This window comes from Anolis carolinensis, chromosome X, assembly GCF_035594765.1.
Source record: "Anolis carolinensis isolate JA03-04 chromosome X, rAnoCar3.1.pri, whole genome shotgun sequence".
In the NCBI taxonomy this organism is placed as follows: domain Eukaryota; kingdom Metazoa; phylum Chordata; class Lepidosauria; order Squamata; family Dactyloidae; genus Anolis; species Anolis carolinensis.
Window position 1 is genome coordinate 96,606 of NC_085847.1, and position 24,595 is coordinate 121,200.

A 24,595-nucleotide genomic window follows, 5' to 3' on the forward strand; every position below is an offset into this window, starting at 1 on the left:
ATTTCCCCAACAATATGAGAGACTAACTCTCCCTTAAAATATTTTGCTCTCAAGAGACTCTTCCGTCAAGCCAACTCTTGTAAAAACTATTCCTTTATTCGACATAAAATATCAGGTGCGGGATCCAACGCCTCGTCGGGCGGAGACACGGAAGAATAAATTACGACAAACTCGGCAGCAATACAGAGACCTCACCTTCAACACTTGAGAAACTGTACATTCAAAACACAGCAGAGACATTCAAGCGTTCGTTGCGTGTTTTCCGGCGAGCGCGGAGGACCACCAGGTGCCCCCTTCGCAATGGGGAGAAGCTCTTTCCTGTCACTCAAACGTACTTTTATAATAAATAAATAAATAAATAAATAATACTTCATCCCAAGGGATACAACGAGCTGCAAAATCTTGGCTGGCGGTTGTTATATACAGTGATGGTTCTCGGCGCAACCTCAGACCCAACCGAGAGTGGGAGACGAGCGCTAAATCGTCTGCATACATCGCATACTAATCTCGCCAGATTTCGTTAACAAGGAATTGAAAATCCAAACTGTAACTCCTCCCAGGACTTTAGAAAGTACTCGTTGTGCCCGGCCACGCGTTGCTGTGGCTTATGGGAATGCTTTGTTGGCCAGGTGGAATAGCAGTGAATAGTCTTGAAGCCTCAAAAGCCTGAAACCTGGCTGTACCCTGGCGCCAATGTGGCCGGGGGGGTTGCTAGGAGACAAAATGGGCGGGGCCTACCCTTCTGACCAGCAACCAGGGTTGAAAACGGCTCTTCCTCGTTCTCTAATTTGGACTTTATTTTCCAGGTTTTTTGCTTGAAAGACATAGATTGGATGACTAAGTCTTTTGTGGCCAAATTTGGTGTGATTTGGTTCAGTGGTTTTATTGTTTACTCAATTCTACAAACGGCTCTTCCTCGTTCTCTAATTTGGACTTTATTTTCCAGGGTTTTTTTGCTTGAAAGACATCGATGGGATGATTATGTCTTTTGTGGCCAAATTTGGTATGATTTGGTTCAGTGGTTTTGTTGTTTACTCAGTTCTACAAACGGCTCTTCCTCGTTCTCTAATTTAGACTTTATTTTCCAGGTTTTTTGTTTGAAAGACATAGATGGGATGGCTATGTCTTTTGTGGCCAAATTTGGTGTGATTTGGTTCAGTGGTTTTGTTGTTTACTCAGTTCTACAAACGGCTCTTCCTCGTTCTCTACTTTGGACTTTATTTTCAAGGGTTTTTTTGCTTGAAAGACATAGATGGGATGACTATGTCTTTTGTGGCCAAATTTGGTGTGATTTGGTTCAGTGGTTTTGTTGTTTACTCAGTTCTACAAACGGCTCTTCCTCGTTCTCTAATTTAGACTTTATTTTCCAGGTTTTTTGTTTGAAAGACATAGATGGGATGGCTATGTCTTTTGTGGCCAAATTTGGTGTGATTTGGTTCAGTGGTTTTGTTGTTTACTCGGTCCTACAAACGTACATTACATTTTTAATATATAGAAGATGTAGAAAAGGTTGGCGATCTGACTCGAATTGTGGTTTTGATTACTTTGGTCTTCGTTCTGCGTCTTCCTTGTTTTCTACGCGCCGGTGGCAAGGTTTAGCTCGTGATACCAACTACTCAACTTCTTAAACAAGCAACGTGTTTTGTGTCCTCGCTCCTCCAGCACCTTCTTCGAAATGGCCGATCAAAAGAGCAATGGAGATTTTCAGACGCTCTCGGCACAACCAGTTTGAATTCAAGCGTGATTCAATTGTGAAATCCCTTATTTTTCATCGTGGGGCTTTCTCTGAATCAGGAGGGCTTCGGGAGACGGTCTGAGATCGTTCCGTGAAAGCGACGAAGCAAAATAGAATCCCAAGTTTGCTTGTGGAGGATGTGTGGCAGGTTCGGCAAACCTGTTGCAATTCAGCCAAGATTGTTTCTGATGTCACTAATTTTACTGTTTCTGAGTCATCCCGGGATTTCAAATCCCGAAAACAAGCGTTTGAAGAGGGCCCAGAGCAGCCTTTCTCTGGGGAAGCGAGTTCCGAAGATGAACTTCCAGGTGAAGAGTCTAATGAGCCAGGAGATAGGAGACATAACTTCCATAAACTTCGGACAAGTGTTCGCAAATAGACCCTTACCTGTTTGTAAAGGCAAACAAAACGATTTAATGACAGTCTATGAGACAAGGAAATGATTTTAGATCAGTCCGGGCAACATTACAGTCAAGGGAATTTCTAGTTTCATGTCTTCAGCTCTTCAAGGTCTTGTTTTCCAAGTCTAAGGGATTATTGTGGAGTTCCGTGTATTGGATTTCAAGCTGCCTTGTTTATCTGGATATTTTGCATTCTTGTTGTTTTGGAATTCTTCTGGATATTTTGCATTCTTGTTTTTTTGCAATTCTTCCGGACTATTGCATATTTTTGAACTAACTTGTTACTGTTTTGCCTTTTATCTCTTCTCTAATAAACTGCTTTCTGATTTATACTGGACTGGTGTGGTGGTTAAGTACAGAGCTGTTACGACTCCGGGATTCAACAAAACCCGACTATTTCATACTGGCCAATGTATCCCGTCTGCTGACCTTCCTCAGGCAATAAAAATCGGACCCGACAAAAGACGGTGGTGTTTTGTGGGCACAGAGAGCCATTCATGACGGGAAAAGTGACTCTTTCGTGAGTCAACAGCATGCGATGCATCGAGACAGGCGGCTCCATTCGGATACGGAAAACGGAGCCACTGGCCTTTCCCGTCCTGTTTCAATGGCCGACGGTGAGCAGTCTCTTGTATCCTATGTTCAGTGAAGATCCGATGGGATCGTTGCTGAATAAATGTAAGACGAATGTATTGCCAGCTCTTAGGTTTCCAAGTGAGACTGAGAGTGATGGGGAGGCAGAACGGAAGCGGGACGGCTGACAATGCTTCCCCCTCTCAATGTGATGCGGTGGAAGGTGCCGAGGGCCACGCGTGTAAATGACACCAGTCCCACGCATGGGCTCCAGTCGGGGCGCGGGCCTTGCTTGCAACACACGCCCACCCCGTCACCCCTGGGAGCCCGGGCTGGAGTGGGAGTGGGAGCGTGAGCGGGGCAGCCCGCGGCCGAGCATCTCCTGGCCCCACTGGCGGTGGGAGGACTCCTGCAGGCCCCGGCCCTGCGTCTCGATGGGTAGCAGGCAGGAGGCCAGGGCTGCCAGCACGCAGCAGCCGCTGTACACCACCAGCGTCAAGTACGCCGACGATTCCAGCATCACCTGCCGGGAGGAAGAGCAGGAGGAGGAGGGTTACATGGATTATCACAGTATTTCAGAGGAAGACTGTCATGATCTCCAATCTTTGATATCTCCGGTCGGCTGACAAAGAACAGATGCCAGCCATAAAACGGGCCAGCCATAAAACCTCAATTACCCTCTGGTATGTGAGAGCCCCTATATAAATGGGCCAAAGAGAAGGTTCTGGTATGCTGTACAATAAAACCTGTTGGAATCTACCAGTGTGTGTCTTAGTGCTTCCTTCTGTGGAAGACTGACCCACAGCACAACTGGAAGAAGAGAACCTTACAATCCATAAAACCTCAATTACTCTCTGGTATGTGAGAGCCCCTATATAAATGGGCTACAGAGAAGATTCTGGTATTCTGTACAATAAAACCTGTTGGAATCTTCCAGCATGTGTTTTGGTGCTTTCTTACCCACAGCACAACTGGAAGAAGAGAACCTAACAATCCATAAAACCTCAATTACCCTCTGGTATGTGTGAGCCCCTATATAAATGGGCTACAGAGAAGATTCTGTACAATAAAACCTCTTGGAATCTACCAGCGTGTGTCTTGGTGCTTTCTTCTGGGGACGACTGACCCACAGCACAACTGGAAGAAGAGAACCTTACAATCCATAAAACCTCAATTACCCTCTGGTATGTGAGAGCCCCTATATAAATGGGCTACAGAGAAGATTCTGGTATTCTGTACAATAAAACCTGTTGGAATCTACCAGCATGTGTTTTGGTGCTTTCTTACCCACATCACAACTGAAAGAAGAGAACCTTACAATCCATAAAACCTCAATTACCCTCTAGTATGTGAGAGCCCCTTTATAAATGGGCTACAGAGAAGATTCTGGTATTCTGTACAATAAAACCTGTTGGAATCTACCAGCGTGTGTCTTGGTGCTTTTTCTGGTGGAAGACTTACCCACAGCACAACTGGGAGAAGAGAACCCAACAATAATATTGATACTAACATTATATAATATAATAATAATGCAATATAATAGTATTAATTATATAGTATAAAATTACTAATAATATTGCAGTATAGTGGTATAGTACAATATAGCAATATATTATGCTAATATTGTGCTATGCTAATAATAGAATATATGGTATGCACATATAATTTGTAAGCCGCTCTGAGTCCCCTTCGGGGTGAGAGTGGGCGGGGTATAGTAATAAATGTAGCAAATAAATAATAAACACCCAAGGGAGAGAGCGGGTTTTACCTGTGCAATGAAAGGGGTGATCAGGGCGCCCACTCGGGCCACTCCGCTGCAGGTCCCCAGGCCCAGGGCGCGGGTGGCCGTGGGATAAACCTGCCAACGACACGGGGCAGCATTAGTTTGATTCAGCAATATCGTTCTCGACCAGCACCATAATATTGTCCTATGGTAATAATATAACGTATATGCATATAATATTGATACTAATATTGTGCTAATATTGTGATACCATAATATTGTGCCATGATAATAATATAATATATTGTTCTCGACCAGCACCTTATCATCACCATACAGGTTTATTTATCGCTCTTCCCAATCCTCTCTCCACCAGAATACTCCTTCCTCCTCCTCCTCCAAACCACTCCACATTACACAAGACAATGGCCACCCCACCTGCCATCTTTAAACCAGCCACTATCGGCCGTTACCAGCACCAATCTTACAATCTACGAAGGGCCACCCGGCTACTCACCAGGCATGATGTGAGTTACAGTTCACACACAACCTTATGCATACTGGACATATATACCAGCATATAACATATATTAAATACCACCACTTCCTCGTTAGTTTTTTTTTCTTTCAGAAATAGCAAACCATGCCACAGCAACACGTGGCTGGGCACAGCTATAATAATAATAATAATAATAATAATAATAATAATAATAATAATAATAATACCTAGAAGATCAGGGGGCAGAGGACTCTTACAAGTAAAACAAGCAGTCAAAGAAGTAGAACATGCCCTGGCAGAATATGTCAAGCAAAGTGAAGAACCTGCTTTGATTGAAGTCAAAAATCAGAAACTCCTCAAAGCACAGCAGACAAAAAACCAGTACAAGAAAACCGCACTACAAACTAGAGCAGAATCAGTACAAGAAAACCGCACTACAAACTAGAGCTGACAGCTGGCACAACAAAACATTGCATGGAAAGTTCCTTGACAAAATTGAAGGAAAAGCTGATAAGGAGAAGACCTGGCTGTGGCTCATGAATGGGACCCTGAAGAAGGAGACAGAAGGCCTGATCCTTGCAGCCCAGGAGCAAGACATCAGAACAAAGGCAAATAATAATAATAATAATAATAATAATAATAATAATAATAATAATAATAGAAGACCTGGCTCTGGCTCACGAATGGGACCCTGAAGAAGGAGACAGAAGGCCTGATCCTTGCAGCCCAGGAGCAAGACATCAGAACAAAGGCAAATAATAATAATAATAATAATAATAATAATAATAATAATAATAATAGAAGACCTGGCTCTGGCTCACGAATGGGACCCTGAAGAAGGAGACAGAAGGCCTGATCCTTGCAGCCCAGGAGCAAGACATCAGGACAAAGGCCATTAATAATAATAATAATAATAATAATAATAATAATAATAATAATAGAAGACCTGGCTCTGGCTCACGAATGGGACCCTGAAGAAGGAGACAGAAGGCCTGATCCTTGCAGCCCAGGAGCAAGACATCAGGACAAAGGCCATTAATAATAATAATAATAATAATAATAATAATAATAATAATAATAGAAGACCTGGCTCTGGCTCACGAATGGGACCCTGAAGAAGGAGACAGAAGGCCTGATCCTTGCAGCCCAGGAGCAAGACATCAGGACAAAGGCCATTAATAATAATAATAATAATAATAATAATAATAATAATAATAATAATAATAGAAGACCTGGCTCTGGCTCACGAATGGGACCCTGAAGAAGGAGACAGAAGGACTGATCCTTGCAGCCCAGGAGCAAGACATCAGGACAAAGGCCATTAATAATAATAATAATAATAATAATAATAATAGAAGACCTGGCTCTGGCTCACGAATGGGACCCTGAAGAAGGAGGCAGAAGGCCTGATCCTTGCAGCCCAGGAGCAAGACATCAGGACAAAGGCCATTAATAATAATAATAATAATAATAATAATAATAATAATAATAATAATAATACCTGGCTCTGGCTCACGAATGAGACCCTGAAGAAGGAGACAGAAGGCCTGATCCTTGCAGCCCAGGAGCAAGACATCAGGACAAATGCAATTCAGGCCAAGATCGAAAAATCAGCTGATGACCCAAAATGCAGACTGTGCAAGGAAACGGATGAAACCATGGATCATATCCTCAGCTGCCATAAGAAAATCGCACAGACAGACTACAAACAGAGGCACAACTATGCGGCCCAAATGATCCATTGGAACTTATGCCTCAAGTACCACCTCCCAGCAGCAAATAACTGGTGGGATCACAAACCTGCAAAAGTATTGGAAGATGAACACGCAAAGATATTGTGGAAATCATTGATCATCTCCTCAGCTGCTGTAAGAAAATCGCACAGACAGACTACAAACAGAGGCACAACTATGCGGCCCAAATGATTCATTGGAACTTATGCCTCAAGTACCACCTTCCAGCAGCAAAGAACTGGTGGGATCACAAGCCTGCAAAAGTATTGGGAAATGAGCACGCAAAGATACTGTGGGACTTTCGAATCCAGACTGACAAAGTTCTGGAACACAACACACCAGACATCACAGTTGTGGAAAAGAAAAAAATCTGGATCATTGATGTTGCCATCCCAGGTGACAGTCGCATTGACGAAAAACAACAGGAAAAAACTCAGCCGCTCTCAGGACCTCAAGATTGAACTGCAAAGACTCTGGCAGAAACCAGTGCAAGTGGTCCCGGTGGTGATGGGCACACTGGGTGCCATGCCAAAAGAACTCAGCCGGCATTTGGAAACAACAGACATTGACAAAATTACGATCTGCCAACTGCAAAAGGCCACCCTGCTGGGATCTGCACGCATCATCCGAAAATACATCACACAGTCCTAGACACTTGGGAAGTGTTCGACTTGTGATTTTGTGATACGAAATCCAGCATGTCTATCTTGTTTGCTGTGTCATACTATAATAATAATAATAATAATAATAATAATAATAATAATAATAATACAATGAGAAGCGTTCACTTGAAGGTCATCTAGACTGACTCCCATTGTATAAATATAAGATATAAGCCATATTCTTTCTTACCTCTGGAGTGTAAACATATGCGGCCTGAAACCCTCCCGAAATGAAGGCCCTGGCGACAAACAGCAGCACGGTCAGGACTTTCCTGCAACGGAAGATTGGAATAAATGAAATCCACGACATTTGCCAAACAATATTTGCTAAGAACAAGTTCTGTGAGATTTGCTTGACAAGGGGATTTAAAAATATTGCAAATGCGTATAAACCACGGCTTTGATTGGCAAACCACACTGTGTGTACATTGATAATTGCCTGATAGCTTTAACAACAATGAAAGGGAATATTGATCTGGCTCAGTGGTTCCCAAACTTATTTGGCCTGCCGCCCCCTTTCCATAAAAATTATGACTCAGCGCCCCCTGGAAAGGGGGTGTGGCTTAGAGGGGTGGGCGTGGCTCCTGCTCAAGAGGGCGGGGCTGAGCCTCCCCCCTAGTCCAAGATGCAGGGCTGGGAGGGGAGGTGGGCGGGGCCACAAATGGGAGGCCAGGACTGGGATGGGCGGAGTTAAGAGCTCTGAGGCAGGGCTGAGCTTCTATCCCTGTCCTTCGGCACTTGCCAGGGCACAGGGGGCGGGGCTAGAGGAGGGGGCGGGGCTCTTCACAAGTGCCCGACAGGGCTGAGCCTCTATACCCCGCCCCTGTGTTCTAACAAGCGCCTCAGGGGAGGTATACAGAGGCTCAGCCCTGTCTCACACACTTGGGAAGAGGCCCCGCCCCCACCCTAGCCCCGCCCTTTAGTCCTAAAAGGCCTCTCAGGAGAGATGTAGAGGCTCAGCCCTGTCTCGAGCTCTTGGAAGGAGGCCCCTCCCCCACCCTTAGCCCCTCCCTTTAGTCCTAAAAGGCCTCTCAGGAGAGATGTAGAGGCTCAGCCCTGTCTCGGGCTCTTGGAAGGAGGCCCCGCCCCTTTCCCTAGCTCCGCCGCCCTGTGTCCCAACAAGAACCTCAGGAGAGGTGTAGATTCTCAGCCTTGTCTCAGGCTCTTGGGAAGAAGCCACGCCCACTCCTCTAGCTCCGCCCCCTGTGTCCCAACAAGCACCTCAGGAGAGGTATAGAGGCTCAGCCCTGTCTCACGCTCTTGGAAGGAGGCCACGCCCCCACCCTTAGCCCCTCCCTTTAGTCCTAAAAGGCCTCTCAGGAGAGATATAGAGGCTCAACCCTGTCTCACGCTCTTGGGAAGAGGCCCTGTCCCATTCCCTGGCTCCGCCCTCTGTGTCCCAACAAGCACCTCAGGAGAGGTATAGAGGCTCAGCCCTGTCTCAGGCTCTTGGAAGGAGGCCACGCCCCCACCCTTAGCCCCGCCCTTTAGTCCTAAAAGGCCTCTCAGGAGAGGTATAGAGGCTCAGCCCTGTCTCACGCTCTTGGAAGGAGGCCACGCCCCCACCCTTAGCCCCGCCCTTTAGTCCTAAAAGGCCTCTCAGGAGAGGTATAGAGGCTCAGCCCTGTCTCAGGCTCTTAGGAGACCCCGCCTCGTTCCCTAGCTCCACCCTCTGTGTCCCAACAAGTGCCTAAGGAGTGGTATAGAGGCTCAGCCCTGTCTCTGGCTCTTGGAAGGAGGCCCCGCCCCTCCCCTGGCCCCGCCCCCGTGTCCTAATAGGTGCCAGCAGCGCCCACCAGGGGGTGGTAACACCCACTTTGTGGAATCACGGATCTAGCTTAACCCAGCAAGAAACTTCAGAGTTGTTTTGCTAAGACTGGTGAAAACAGAAAGGCCATAAATCTTCTCTCGGGCGATGGGAAGAAACTAGGAGGCTAATGAGCTAGCATGGACACAGTGGTCACTGTCTCTGGTGACGAACTGGGACTGGGATACCGGAGATTTATTACTGGCTGTAACAGGATCTGGGTCATGTCGGCACCCTTTTGTCACCAACTAGAAGGGGTTGACACATGAAGACTGCTCTGGCCACTCTTCCCGTTGTCCCTTTGCCCACGGTTCTCCTCTCCTCTCCGTGGGGTTTTCCTTGTGGGGTGGAGCCCCTTGTGGGGTGGAGCCCGGGTGGCCTTTGCCGTCCCCCAAGACTGGGTTCTGAAAACCAACGGCAACACGGTGCGCTCACCTCCCGACGCAGAGAAAGAGCAAGAGGCTGCAGAAGGAGAAGACGGAGAAGCAGAGGGCCATGGTCTTCTTGCGCCCGATGCGGTCAATGACCCACAAGGTCACAAGGACGCCTGGAAGGAGGGAGGGAGAAACAGAGGAGGAAAAAGAGAGAGAGACAGAGAACGAGAGGAAGGAAGAAAAGGAAAGAGCCTGATCCAATAGTAACATCCCCGGCTCCACTGATGGTAGGCAATGCTCTACAGCAGTGATTCCCAAAGTAGACACTACCGCCCCCTTGTGGGCGCTGGAGTGATCCGGGGGGCGGTGATGGCACCTATGAGGACACAGGGGCGGGGCCAGAGGAGGGGCGGGGCCTCTTCCCAAGTGCCGGAGACAGGGCTGAGCACCTGAGGCACCTGTTAGGACACACAGGAGGCGGAGCTAAAGGAGTGGGCGTGGCTTCTTCCCAAGAGCCCGAGACAGGGCTGAGCATCTATATCTCTCCTGAGGAGCTTGTTGGGACACAGGGGGCGGAGCTAGAGGAGTGGGCGTGGCTTATTCCCAAGAGCCCGAGACAGGGCTGAGCATCTATCTCTCTCCTGAGGAGCTTGTTGGGACACAGGGGGCGGAGCTAGAGAAGGGGGCGTGGCTTCTTCCCAAGAGCCTGAGACAAGGCTGAGAATCTACACCTCTCCTGAGGTTCTTGTTGGGACACAGGGGGGCGGAGCTAGGGAAAGGGGCGGGGCCTCCTTCCAAGAGCCCGAGACAGGGCTGAGCCTCTATACCTCTCCTGAGAGGCTTTTTAGGACTAAAGGGCGGGGCTATGGGTGGGGGCAGGGCCTCTTCCCAAGAGCCTGAGACAGGGCTGAGCATCTATATCTCTCCTGAGGAGCTTGTTGGGACACAGGGGGCGGAGCTAGAGGAGTGGGTGTGGCTTCTTCCCAAGAGCCCGAGACAGGGATGAGCCTCTATAATTCCCCTGAGGCGCTTGTTGGGACACAGAGGGCGGAGCTAGGGAAGGGGGCGGGGCCTCCTTCCAAGAGCCCGAGACAGGGCTGAGCATCTATATCTCTCCTGAGGTTCTTGTTGGGACACAGAGGGCGGAGCCAGGGAAGGGGGCGGGGTCTCCTTCCAATCGCCTGAGATAGGGCTGAGCATCTATACCTCTGAGAGGCCTTTTAGAACTAAAGAGTGGGGCTGGGGTGGGGCCTTTTCCCAAGAGCCTGAGAGGTCCAGCCCCGTCAGGCACTTGGGAAGAGGCCCCGCCCCCTCCTCTAGCCCCGTCCCCTGTGTCCAGGACAGAGATAGATGCTCAGCCCTACCTCAGAGCTCGCAACTCCGCCCATCCCAGTCCTGGTCGCCCATTTGTGGCCCTGCCCACCTCCCCCTCCAGCCCTGCATCTTGGACTGGAGAAGCTCAGCCCCGCCCTCTTGAGCAGGAGCCACGCCCACCCCTCTAAGCCACGCCCGCTTTCCAGGAGGCACTGGGAAGTATTTTTGGAAAGGGGGCGGCAGGCCAAATAAGTTTGGGAACCACTGCTCTACAGAAATGCATGGGGAGCGTGGCCCTCCGAAGCCCCTCTTGGCCCACCTGGGAACTCGGAGAGCGTGGTCCACAGCAAGTCGACGTAGTCCTTCTCCGTCAAGACCTCGCAGGCCAAGCTGCACTTGGGCTTCGCCGTTTTCCTCCTGCTCGACACTTTGGCGGGGCAACGAGAAGGCAATGATAAGACGTGAGGGTCTCGTTCGGCCTTTCGAACCCCGTACCACCCCGATCGTCCCCCCTTTAGGTGCTGGAAATCACAACCTCCCAAGCCTTTCACTATTTATTTGCTAACCTGTATTCTATTTCCCAGTTTGACTGTACCTCTTTGTTTTGGGAGGAATTATACACATGCGATTGTACTGAGCCTGTTCAGGCGCAGGACTCTATTTTGTACTAAGTCTGTTTTACCTCAGTAGAGGTGGATGCATGTTGCTGTTTTGGACTTCAATACAGAAATATGACTTATGGACTATACCTAAAGGCTATGGACTATTGATTAGGAATTATACCCTCCTAAACAGGGCTGAAAAACTAGGCTTATACTCGAGTATATACAGTAATCACAAGATCCACAAGCATAGTCTGGGCCATTCCTATAGTCATTACAACTCACTCCATATCTACTGCACAGGGATCTCCAAAGGTTTGGTCACAAAGACATTTTTTTACTCTCTTATGGAATATCTAATATCCCTGGTGAGGGAGTTCCATAGCCGAGGGGCCACCACTGAGAAGGCCCTGTCTCTCATCTTTTGAGCAATTAGAACTGCAATTAGAATTTCAATTGCAACTGGAATTTCAGCTTCAATGAAACAACCACCCTCTGCTAACCAAAATATATATATATTGCAGCGTCTAGTCTAACAGCTGAGTAACCTGTATGCCATTACATGAGTGCTTATGAATATCACTTGTTCAGAGGGTTGAGTTCTTATTTATTTTTTATTTATTACATTTATATCCCGCTCTTCTCACCCCAAAGGGGTTCAGAGCGGCTTATAAACCAAATGAACATACAATATATTACTAGCATAGCACAATATAAGCATTAAATTACTATATTGTACTATATCATTATATGGTAATATTATTAGTAATATTACATTTAATATATAATATATAATATTATTATATTGTATTATTAGTAGTATAATATTGTATTCCATTATAATATTATTATCAATATTATATTTTTGATATTTTTTTTGGGTCTGTGTTAGCTGGCCCTGATTGTTTCCTTTGTGGAATTTCAGTGTTGCTCTTTATTTACTGTCCTGGTTTTAAAGATTACATTGTTCTGTATTATTCTATCACAGTAATTATTTCATATTACAGTAGAGTCTCACTTATCCAACACTCGCTTATCCAACGTTCTGGATTATCCAACGCATTTTTTTAGACAATGTTTTCAAAAGATCATGATATTTTGGTGCTAAATTTGTAAATACAGTAATTACAACATAACATTACTGCATATTGAACTACTTTTTCTGTCAAATTTGTTGTATAACATAATGCTTTGGTGCTTAATTTGTAAGATCATAACCTAATTTGATGTTTAATAGGCTTTTCCTTAATCCCTCCTTATTATCCAAGATATTCACTTATCCAATGTTTATGTTGGATAAGTGAGATTCTACTGTATATTGTACTATATCATTATATGGTAATATTAATCTTACATTTCATATAAAATATATAATTAATATTATTATATTGGATTATTAGTAGTGTAATATTGTATTCCACTATAATATTATTATCAATATTATATGTATATACAATAAATTATATATTTATAAATTATTATACATATACTTCTAACAAGGGGATGCCTTTTCCTGACTAGTGGTTTTCAAAAGGCGGTCTCCGCACATATATTTTGCGGCATCCAGTCTAACAGCCGAGTAACCTGTGTGCCATTGCCGAATGGATGCGGCATCATTTCTACCTTTTCGGCAAGGTTGCGACTGCCAATGAGAATCGCGACTGCAAGTGGAGTTTCAACTCCAAAGAAACGACCACCCTCTGCTAACCAAAATATGTATATTTTTTGCGGCGTCCAGTCTAACAGCCGAGTAACCTGTGTGCCATTACACGAATGCTTGTGAACATCACTTGTTCAGAGGGTTGACTTCTAACAAGGTGATGCCTTTTCCTGACTAGTGGTTTTCAAAAGGCGGTCTCCGCATATATATTTTGTGGCGTCCAGTCTAACAGCCAAGTAAGCTGTGTGCCATTGCCGAATGGATGCGGCATCATTTCTACCTTTTCGACAAGGTTACGACTGCCAATGAGAATCGCGACTGCAAGTGGAGTTTCAACTCCAAAGAAACGACCACCCTTTGCTAACCAAAATATATATATATTTGTAGCGTCCAGTCTAACAGCCGAGTAACCTGTGTGCCATTACACGCATTCCCAAAGGGATTTCCAATCACTGGGAGTTCTAGTTCATAAAAGGACAAGAGAACGGGGGCTCGACTCACGGCTGCAGAGGTCTCCGGCCTGGAAGAGCTCCGTCGTGAGTAAGACCAGGCCGTAGTAGGAGAAGGCGTTGGAGAACCTGCGGAGAAGGCGAGGAGGGAAGTGAGCGAATTCCATTGAGACTCCCAGGAGGTGGAGGAGGAGGAGGATCTGTCTTTCCTCACCATATGAACCAGAGCAGGAGCGTGGTCCACCGGAACTGTGGGCTGAACAGGTCCCGCATCTTCCCTCGGTCTTCCTGTCGGGACACAAGGAAGGGGGTGAACCACGAGCACCTGCATCCTATAGGTTCACTGTACCGGGGGGCGGAGCCTAACGCAGCCGAGGAGGCTTGCTATTTGCTGCTAGGCTTCCCCTTCATTTGCATGCCCGCTTCCCATAGGTTCCCTGTAGCTGGTGGGCGGGGCCTAAGTCCAAAACTACGACGAGGCTTTCTCCTGAGCGCTAGGCCTCTCTCCTGAGGTGAAAAGGCGGCCTGGCGGGCTTGGTGCTGCCTGCTAGGCCTCTATGGGATCCTCATGGGCTCCCTACGGTCTTTTCCATAGAAAGCCTATGAGGAGTCACTTCTCTTCACCAGCTTCCAATTCACTCCTCATAGGCTTCCCATTGACTCCTCATAGGCTTTGTATTGACTCCTAATAGACTTCCGATTGACTCCTCATAGACTTCGTATTGACTTCTAATAGACTTCCGATTGACTCCTAATAGGCTTCCAACTGACTCCTCATAGGCTTTGTATTGACTCCTCATAGGCTTCGTATTGACTCCTCATAGGCTTCCGACTGACTCCTAATAGGCTTCCAATTCACTCCTCATAGGCTTCCCATTGACTCCTCATAGGCTTTGTATTGACTCCTAATAGACTTCTGATTGACTCCTCATAGACTTCGTATTGACTCCTAAATAGACTTCCGATTGACTCCTCATAGGCTTCCGACTGACTCCTAATAGGCTTCCAATTCACTCCTCATAGGCTTCCCATTGACTCCTCATAGGCTTTGTATTGACTCCTAATAGACTTCTGATTGACTCCTCATAGACTTCGTATTGACTCCTAAATAGACTTCCGATTGACTCCTCATAGGCTTCCGACTGACTCCTAATAGGCTTCCAATTCACTCCTCATAGGCTTCCCATTGACTCCTCATAGGCTTTGTATTGACTCCTAATAGACTTCTGATTGACTCCTCATAGACTTCGTATTGACTCCTAAATAGACTTCCGATTGACTCCTCATAGGCTTCCGACTGACTCCTAATAGGCTTCCAATTCACTCCTCATAGGCTTCCCACTGACTCCTCATAGGCTTTGTATTGACTCCTAATAGACTTCTGATTGACTCCTCATAGACTTCGTATTGACTCCTAAATAGACTTCCGATTGACTCCTAATAGGCTTCCAACTGACTCCTAATAGGCTTCCGATTGACTCCTCATAGGCTTTGTATTGACTCCTCATAGGCTTCCGACTGACTCCTAATAGGCTTCCAACTGACTCCTAATAGGCTTCCGATTGACTCCTCATAGGCTTCGTATTGACTCCTCATAGGCTTCCGATTGACTCCTCATAGGCTTCGTATTGACTCCTCATAGGCTTCGTATTGACTCCTCATAGGCTTCCGATTGACTCCTCATAGGCTTCGTATTGACTCCTCATAGGCTTCGTATTGATTCCTCATAGGCTTCCGATTGACTCCTCATAGACTTCCTATTGACTCCTCATAGGCTTCCTACTCCTGATGGACTTCGTATTGACTCCTAATAGGCTTTCTCCTGTCTGCTAGGCCTCACTTCTCTTCACCAGCTTCCCATTGACTTCTAATAGGCTTCGTATTGACTCCTAATAGGCTTCCTATTGACTCCTCATAGGCTTCCTACTCCTGATGGGCTTCCCATTGACTCTTAATAGGCTTTCTCCTGTTTGCTAGGCCTCACTTTTCTTCACCAGCTCCCTATTGATTCCTAATAGGCTTCGTATTGACTCCTAATAGGCTTCCAACTGACTCCTCATAGGCTTCCTACTCCTGATGGGCTTCCTATTGACTCCTAATAGGCTTTCTCCTGTCTGCTAGGCCTCACTTTTCTTCTGCCGCTCCCTACTGACTTCTAATAGGCTTCGTATTGACTCCTCATAGGCTTCCTGCTCCTGATGGGCTTCCTATTGACTCCTAACAGGCTTTCTCCTGTCTGCTAGGCCTCACTTTTCTTCACCAGCTTCCGACTGACTCCTAATAGGCTTCCGACTGACTTTTGATCGGCTTTCTCCTGTCTGCTAGGCCTCACTTTTCTTCACGAACTTCATATTGGCTCCTAATAGGCTTCGGATTGACTTCTCCTAGGCTTTCTACTCCTGAATGGGCTTCCCATTGACTCCTGATGGGCTTTCTCCTGTCTGCTAGGCCTCACTTTTCTTCACGAACTTCGTATTGGCTCCTAATAGGCTTCGGATTGACTCCTCCTAGGCTTTCTACTCCTGAATGGGCTTCCCATTGACTCCTGATGGGCTTTCTCCTGTCTGCTAGGCCTCACTTTTCTTCACGAACTTCGTATTGGCTCCTAATAGGCTTCGGATTGACTCCTCCTAGGCTTTCTACTCCTGAATGGGCTTCCCATTGACTCCTGATGGGCTTTCTCCTGTCTGCTAGGCCTCACTTTTCTTCACGAACTTCGTATTGGCTCCTAATAGGCTTCGGATTGACTCCTCCTAGGCTTTCTACTCCTGAATGGGCTTCCCATTGACTCCTGATGGGCTTTCTCCTGTCTGCTAGGCCTTACTTCTCTTCACCAGCTTCCCATTGACTCCTCACAGGCTTCCTACTCCTGATAGGCTTCTGATTGGCTCCTAATAGGCTTTCTCCTGTCTGCTAGGCCTCACTTCTCTTCTGCTGCTTCCTATTGACTTCTAATAGGCCTCTTCAAATTTGACTTCTAAGAAAAAAGGAGAGGAGAGCTGGGTTTCTGTGCAGGGAGTGTGCACGCCATGCCCCACTCTCCTCTTCCCTGGGAGGCCTCGCTCTTCTCCTCTCCTCTCGTCTCCTCTCCTTCCTCTTGTCTCTCTCTCTCCCGGCTGGGTCGCTGTTCCGAGAGCGGAGGATAGTCCTCAGCCTTGCCCCCTTTCCCACCGCATTTCCCCCCTTTCCCACCCCTTCTTTCCCACCTCAATCGTTCCCCGTCCCCACTTGCCCCTTCTCCACTCAACCAACGATGGCTCTGGACCAAACTTCAGTGATATTTCCTAACATCCCAAAACAAACATTGCCTTCTGCTAATAACACGGGGACCACCAGATCCCCAAAATAGTACATTATAAAATTATCAAAATAATATTTAAATGTACAAATATTTACAAATGACCAGTGACCTATAGGATGGGACCTCAGCCCCCTCGTATTTGGGCCCCATGGAACGTGGGGGGCGGGGGGCGGGGCGGGGCCCTGCCTGTCCATCACTCGCCTGCCTGGAGACGATGAGCTTCCCCAGGGGCATGGGGGCTCCGTTCTCGGTCGCGATGCGCTTCAGGGTGGCAATGGCCTTCTCCTGGTTGCCGGACAGGACGTCGTAGCGGGCGCTCTCGGGGAGCCACTGCAAAGCGAAGGAGGAGGAGGAAGCCGTTGAGAAGAGGGCCGGGCGCAGTCACAAAGCCACAACCCAAGACAACAACGAGGGCTCGGTTTTGGGACAAGACTCACGAAGCACAAGGCGGCGAAGAGAAGCAGCGGGAGGGCCGAGAGGATGAGCAGCCAGCGCCAGCCGAGGGAGGGCATCACGAAGACCGCCAGGAGGACCTCAAAGACCGTCCCGATGGCCCAGAAGACCTGCCCAGGGAGAGAGAGAGAGCGGACAGGGACATTCCCAGCTGTCGGCTGAAACCAGCGGCTCTTCTCTTTATTGAGGTTACACTATTTACATAGTCTTGCCCCCCTTTGTCTCTGAGCGTTTGCCGCAGTCTCAGCATTTAGCAAATATACCAACTGAAGAGTCACCTACAGCCAAAATCATCGTGGCTTTGGCTCTTGGGTCAGCTTTTAACTCTAATCTGGCTATCTGCACAGTCGCATAGAAATAAATGCACACTTCCCAGCTATCGGCTGAAACCAACGGCTCTTCTCTTTATTGAGGTTACACTATTTACATAGTCTTGCCCCCCTTTGTCTCTGAGCGTTTGCCGCAGTCTCAGCATTTTGCAAATATACCAACTGAAGAGTCACCTACAGCCAAAATTATCGTGGCTTTGGCTCTTTGGTCAGCTTTTAACTCTAATCTGGCTATCTGCACAGTCCCATAGAAATAAATGCACACTTCCCAGCTGTCAGCTGAAACCAGCGGCTCTTGTCTTTATTACATAGTCTTGCCCCCCTTTGTCTCTGAGCATTTGCTGCAGTCTCGGAATTTTGCAAATATAACTGAGAGTCACCTACAGCCAAAATCATTGTGGCTTTGGCTCGTGGGTTAGCTTTTAACTGTAATACCAGACCTCCCATTGTGTCGTTTTGAGCAGTTAGCCGCTTGTCATGATCTCCAATCTTTGACATCTCCAGACACAGGGCCAGCCATAAAACCTCAATAACCCTCTGGTATGTGAGAGCCCCTATATAAATGGGCCAAAGAGAAGGTTCTGGTATTCTGTATGATAAAACCTGTTGGAATCTACCAGCGTGTGTCTTGGTGCTTTTTCTGGTGGAAGGCTGACCCACAGCACAACTGGAAAAAGAGAACCTAACAATCCACAAAACCTCAATGACCCTCTGGTATGTGAGAGCCCCTATATAAATGGGCCAAAGAGAAGGTTCTAGTATTCTGTACAATAAAACCTGTTGGCATCTACCAGCGTGTGTCTTGGTGCTTTTTCTGGTGGAAGGCTGACCCACAGCACAACTGGGAGAAGAGAACCTAACAATCCACAAAACCTCAATGACCCTCTGGTATGTGAGAGCCCCTATATAAATGGGCCAAAGAGAAGGTTCTAGTATTCTGTACAATAAAACCTGTTGGAATCTACCATCGTGTGTCTTGGTGCTTTTTCCGGTGGAAGACTGACCCACAGCACAACTGAGAGAAGAGAACCTAACAATCCACAAAACCTCAATGACCCTCTGGTATGTGAGAGCCCCTATATAAATGGGCCAAAGAGAAGGTTCTAGTATTCTGTACAATAAAACCTGTTGGCATCTACCAGCGTGTGTCTTGGTGCTTTTTCTGGTGGAAGACTGACCCACAACACAACGGGGAGAAGAGAACCCGACACCGCTGCAAAGGTAGGTGACACAGTTGGGCCTTCCTTAACTCTTCGTTTACTATATTCTTTCCCATCCGAGGCATCCCACCTACCTCAATGAGCAAAATGCATTTGGCCCTGGATTTCATCGGCAGGAATTCGGCATACAACGTTACCCTGGAGGGGAACAACAAGCACAAAAGACCCGGATCAGAAAATCTCCTCAAAGGAGGGACCTGGAATGGAAATTATTGTTATCATTATTGTTACAAAGGCTGGACGGTCATCTGTCGGGGGCGCTTTGAGTGTGCCTTTCCTACATGGCAGAATAAAGGAGATTGAACTGGGTGGCCTCTGGGGTTTCTATATTCTATTATTAATATTCTATTATTCTATTATTTAATATAATACAGTATATTATCATTATTATCCCATGTTATTTCATATTATATTCAGCCCAATTGTCGGCTGAAAACAGCGGCTCTTGTCTTTATTGAGGTACAACGTTACCCTGGAGGGGGACAACAAGCACAAAAGACCCGGGTCAGAAAACCTCCTCAAAGGAGGGACCTGGAATGGAAATTATTGTTATCGTTATTGTTACTAAAGCTAGACGGTCATCTGTCGGGGGCGCTTTGAGTGTGCTTTTCCTGCATAGCAGAATAAAGGAGATTGAACTGGGTGGCCTCTGGGGTTTCTATATTCTATTATTAATATTCTATTATTCTATTAAAATATATATTATTATTATTATTCCATACTATTTCATATTATATACAGCCCAATTCTCGGCTGAAACCAGCGGCTCTTGTCTTTATTGAGGTACAATATTACCCTGGAGGGGAACAACAAGCACAAAAGACCCGGATCAGAAAATCTCCTCAAAGGAGGGACCTGGAATGGAAATTATTGTTATTGTTACAAAGGCTGGATGGCCATCTGTCGGGGCGCTTTGAATATGCCTTTCCTACATGGCAGAATAAGATTGAACTGGGTGGCCTCTGGGGTTTCAATATTCTATTATTAATATTCTATTATTCTATTAAAATATATAATACAATATATTATTATTATTCCATGCTATTTCATATTGTATTAGTTCACACAAACACTTTCCATCCATCTGCCATTGGTCCAGCCCATGCCTGATATATATAATTTTATATACTGTATATACTCAAGTATAAGCCTAGTTTTTCAGTTTTTAAGACTGAAAAAGCCCCCCTCGGCTTATACTCAGGTGAGGGTCCTGGTTGGCTTATATTTGGATCAGCTTATACTTGAGAATATATGGTAAATTTGTTATTTTTCTCTATTATTATTGGTATTATTACATTTATTATTTTTCTCTGTTATTGTTGCTACTATTACATTTATTTTACTCTATTTTTATTATTACTAATAATACATTTATTATTTCACTCTGATATTATTATTATTACATTTATTATTTTACTCTATTTATGTATTATTTTCCTGTATTTATTATTATTACATGTATCATTTTACTCTATTATTATTAAGAGGATACATAAGGGTATTTACATTGACGAAGATGAGAATAATGATTGGATCAGAGCTGGACAGTCTTATCTTAAATTTGAGGTTTATGTAAATATTCAAAAACATTTAACCTACTGAGGCCTCAATTAATGTAATTTTATTGGTATCTATTTTTATTTTTTATATTTCTCACCCTCGGCTTATACTGGAGTCAATGTTTTCCCAGCTTTTTGTGGTAAAATTAGATGCCTCGGCTTATATTCGGGTCGGCTTATACTCGAGTATATACGGTAATATAATAACATTTCTTGGGGCACGGCCCTTGACTGATATACATATAATATAACATAATATAATATTTATAACTATTTTTGGGGCTCAGCCCACCATATATATATATATATATATATATATATATATATATATATATATAAATAAATATATCCATATAATATAATCTATATTTTCTATTCACTATATAATAAAAGTGTTTGTATGTATGTATGTAGATGTATGTGTCATGATCAATCTTTGACATCTCTGGTCAGCTGACAAAGAACAGATGCCAGCCATAAAACGGGCCAGCCATAAAACCTCAATGACCCTCTGGTATGTGAGAGCCCCTATATAAATAGGCCAAAGAGAAGGTTCTGGTATTCTGTACAATAAAACCTGTTGCAATATACCAGTGTGTGTCTTGGTGCTTTTTCTGGTGGAAGACTGACCCACAGCACAACTGGAAGAAGAGAACCTAACAATCCTTAACACCTCAATAACCCTCTGGTATGTGAGAGCCCCTATATAAATGGGCAAAAGAGTAGGTTCTGGTATTCTGTACAATAAAACCTGTTGGAATCTACCAGGATGTGTCCTGGTGCTTTTTCTGGTGGAAGACTGACCCACAGCACAACTGGGAGAAGAGAACCTAACAATCCATAAAACCTCAATTAACCTCTGGTATGTGAGAGCCCCTATATAAATGGGCCAAAGAGAAGGTTCTGGTGTTCTGTACAATAAAACCTGTTGGAATCTACCAGGATGTGTCCTGGTGCTTTTTCTGGTGGAAGACTGACCCACAGCACAACTGGGAGAAGAGAACCTAACAATCCATAAAACCTCAATCACCCTCTGGTATGTGAGAGCCCCTATATAAATGGGCCAAAGAGAAGGTTCTGGTATTCTGTACAATAAAACCTCTTAGAATCTACCAGCGTGTGTCTTGGTGCTTTTTCTGGTGGAAGACTGACCCACAGCACAACGGGGAGAAGAGAACCCGACACCTACTTACGATTGGGGGACGCCACCGATGCCGAAGCCCACCAGGCCTCTCAAGACCAGGATCCAGCTGTAAACGGGGGCAAAGCCGCTGAGAATCCCGTAATACAAGGTCCACAGGACGCTGATCTTGAGGCCCTGCGCAGAAGGGAGTGCAAAGATGTCAGACGGGGGGGAATCTTTTTAAAATCCCACCTCTGACCCCACTTGCGGAGATGTGGATGAGTTTCTATTAATTAATTATATTTATATTATTATTATATATTTTATAATGTGGCCACCAGATGTTAAGGGGATTATCAACTCTTGCCACCACTATGGGAAGATATAGCCACTCGCTACTTAGAGAGAAGACTTTTTAAATTTTATTTTTCTTCTTTCTCCTTGTTTGCTTTAGATGGTAATATAGAGGACAGAAGCTTAGATGGTAGAAAGAACAATAACACGTTTATTCAGGCACAAGCTTAATGGTTACAGTAACTTCTCTTTAGAGGCACTTGGATTAACAGTTGCAAAGCTATATTGAGGCATTTCAAATTCCTTAAAATATCACTTCCTTCTCTACTGCTTTAAACTGCAATCACTCTGCGAATTTCAATCACAGACTATCTGTTCCTTGGTGTTGTTGTATGTGTTTCGGGCTGTGTGGCCTAAGTAAGTAAGTAAACTAGTTTACTAAGTAAACTATACTTTCCTTACTTAGTTTATCCATACCTCACAACCTCTGAGGATGCCTGCCATAGATGTGGGTGAAACGTCAGGAGAGAATACTTCTGGAACATGGCCACACAGCCCGAAAGACATACAACAACCCTGTGATCCCGGCCATGAAAGCCTTCGACAACATATCTGTTCCTTATCTGGAAACAGACTATCTTAAAATAAGCCACCAAACTTATTTTAAACTGACTCAAATAAGCACTTGCGTCTCCCTGATTCTCCAACTGAGAATCAGTCTTAACTATACCTCAGTAGGGCACAGACTAACTGCTTTTTCTTCAAACCACTTTTCCACCAAAACGGCACTTGATAGAAATAAATGCACACTTCCCAGCTGTCGGCTGAAATCAGCGGCTCTTGTCTTTATTGAGGTTACACTATTTACATAGTCTTGCCCGAGCGTAGCATTCGAACATCCAACCTCGATTGGAAATCACTCACTGTTTCCCTCTAGCAGTAAATCTCTATGCAATTAACTCTCACATTACTAGAATGCTGCATTACAGGCACACACACTTATGCTTTAAACCAGGGGTCCTCAAACTTTTTAAGCCGAGGGCCGGTCCACAATCCTTCAGACTGTTGAGGGGCCGGATTATCATTTGAAAAAAAAAATACAAACAAATTCTGATGCACACTGCACATGTCTTATTTGTAGAGCAAAAACAACAACAAGAACAATGAAAGAACATTACAATATTTTAAAATAAAAATAATTTTAACCAACATACATTTATCAGGATTTCAATGGGAAGTGTGCTTCTGCTTCTGGCCAATGAGATAGTCAAGTTAATTAGAGTTGTTGTTGTTGCTGTTGTGTGCCTTCAAGTCATTTCAGACTTTGGGCGAGCCTAAGTCTAAAATGTATTTATTTATTTACTGCATTTATTTACTACATTTGTATCACACCCTTCTCACCCCAAAGGGGACTCAGAGTGGCTTACAAATTATATGTACATACAATATATTATATTATTAGCATAACACAATATTAGCATTATATATTACTTTATTGAACTATACCACTATACTGTAATATTATTAGTAATATTATATGTCATATAGAATATATAATTAATATTATTATATGGTATTATTATTAGTGTTATATTGTATTACATTATAATATTATTATCAATATTATATGTATATACAATATATTATATTATAAAACTGAGGGCGGGGGCCAGGTAAATGACCTCGGAGGGCCGCATCCGGCCCCCGGGCCTTAGTTTGGGGACCCCTGCTTTAAACCATAAGTAAAATTTCACAACAACACAAAACCATACCTTAACAGGGAGGGAACAGAGGAGGAACACTTGCCATGTCCCAGGCAATGGCGTTTTGTGTCCCTCCTGGTGTGATAAATATTATAATATATGCAAGATGAATAATATGAATGAACGTTATATATGTGAACATCTCCCTGATCGACTTACCGTTTTCCTTCCGTATCGATCCGAAATGTTTCCCCAGAGAGTGGAGCTGAACATCATTCCCATAAACACGACCTGCGGTGAAGACGCTTGGTTAGCTACAGGGATGTTTTCGTCGCAGAAATCTCGAAATTAGAAAATGATCATCTTGATGTACACAACGACATACACAATGGCCACCCCGACAAACACAATGACGTACACAATGTAATAGTATTTGCATAATAATAATAATAATGAGATAATAATACATTCTAATACTAATAATGGATACAGAGCAGGTTTGAGTCTGCTTCGGGAGAGATAAAGCGGGATATAAAAAAACATAATGATAATGTCATGATCTCCAATCTTTGTCATCTCCGGTCGGCTGACAAAGAACAGATGCCAGCCATAAAACCTCAATGACCCTCTGGTATGTGAGAGCCCCTATATAAATGGGCCAAAGAAAAGGTTCTGGTATTCTGTACAATAAAACCTGTTGGAATCTACCAGCGTGTGTCTTGGATGGGCCAACCATAAAACCTCAATTACCCTCTGGTATGTCAGAGCCCCTATATAAATGGGCCAAAGAGAAGGTTCTGGTATTCTATACAATAAAACCTGTTGGAATCTACCAGAGTGTCTTGGTGCTTTTTCTGATGGAAGACTGACCCACAGCACAACTGGGAGAAGAGAACCTAACAATCCATAAAACCTCAATGACCCTCTGGTATGTGAGAGCCCCTTTGTACAGAGAAGATTCTGGGATTCTGTACAAATTGTCGGGTTCTCTTCTCCCAGTAGTGCTGTGGGTCAGTCTTCCACCAGAAAACGCACCAAGACACACGCTGGTAGATTCCAACAGGTTTTATTGTACAGAATC

At 45.0% G+C, this 24,595-nt stretch overlaps 1 protein-coding gene across 1 annotated transcript in view; it reads right to left on the reverse strand.

Annotated features, from left to right (window-relative positions):
- Nucleotides 1-75: 75 nt before the first annotated feature.
- The window catches only part of svop (SV2 related protein), a 36,997-nt gene continuing 12,477 nt past the window's right edge, over nucleotides 76-24,595 (reverse strand). The window contains exons 5-16 of the mRNA XM_062958353.1: nucleotides 23,734-23,805; nucleotides 21,588-21,712; nucleotides 18,910-18,973; nucleotides 17,271-17,396; nucleotides 17,035-17,163; nucleotides 13,747-13,820; nucleotides 13,585-13,661; nucleotides 11,141-11,248; nucleotides 9,569-9,680; nucleotides 7,517-7,598; nucleotides 4,478-4,567; nucleotides 76-3,232 (exon numbers count right to left, since the gene is read on the reverse strand). Of these exons, the coding sequence (XP_062814423.1) occupies nucleotides 3,023-3,232; nucleotides 4,478-4,567; nucleotides 7,517-7,598; nucleotides 9,569-9,680; nucleotides 11,141-11,248; nucleotides 13,585-13,661; nucleotides 13,747-13,820; nucleotides 17,035-17,163; nucleotides 17,271-17,396; nucleotides 18,910-18,973; nucleotides 21,588-21,712; nucleotides 23,734-23,805 (1,269 nt within the window). The 3' untranslated portion in view covers nucleotides 76-3,022. The remainder of the gene's footprint in view (nucleotides 3,233-4,477; nucleotides 4,568-7,516; nucleotides 7,599-9,568; nucleotides 9,681-11,140; nucleotides 11,249-13,584; nucleotides 13,662-13,746; nucleotides 13,821-17,034; nucleotides 17,164-17,270; nucleotides 17,397-18,909; nucleotides 18,974-21,587; nucleotides 21,713-23,733; nucleotides 23,806-24,595) is intronic.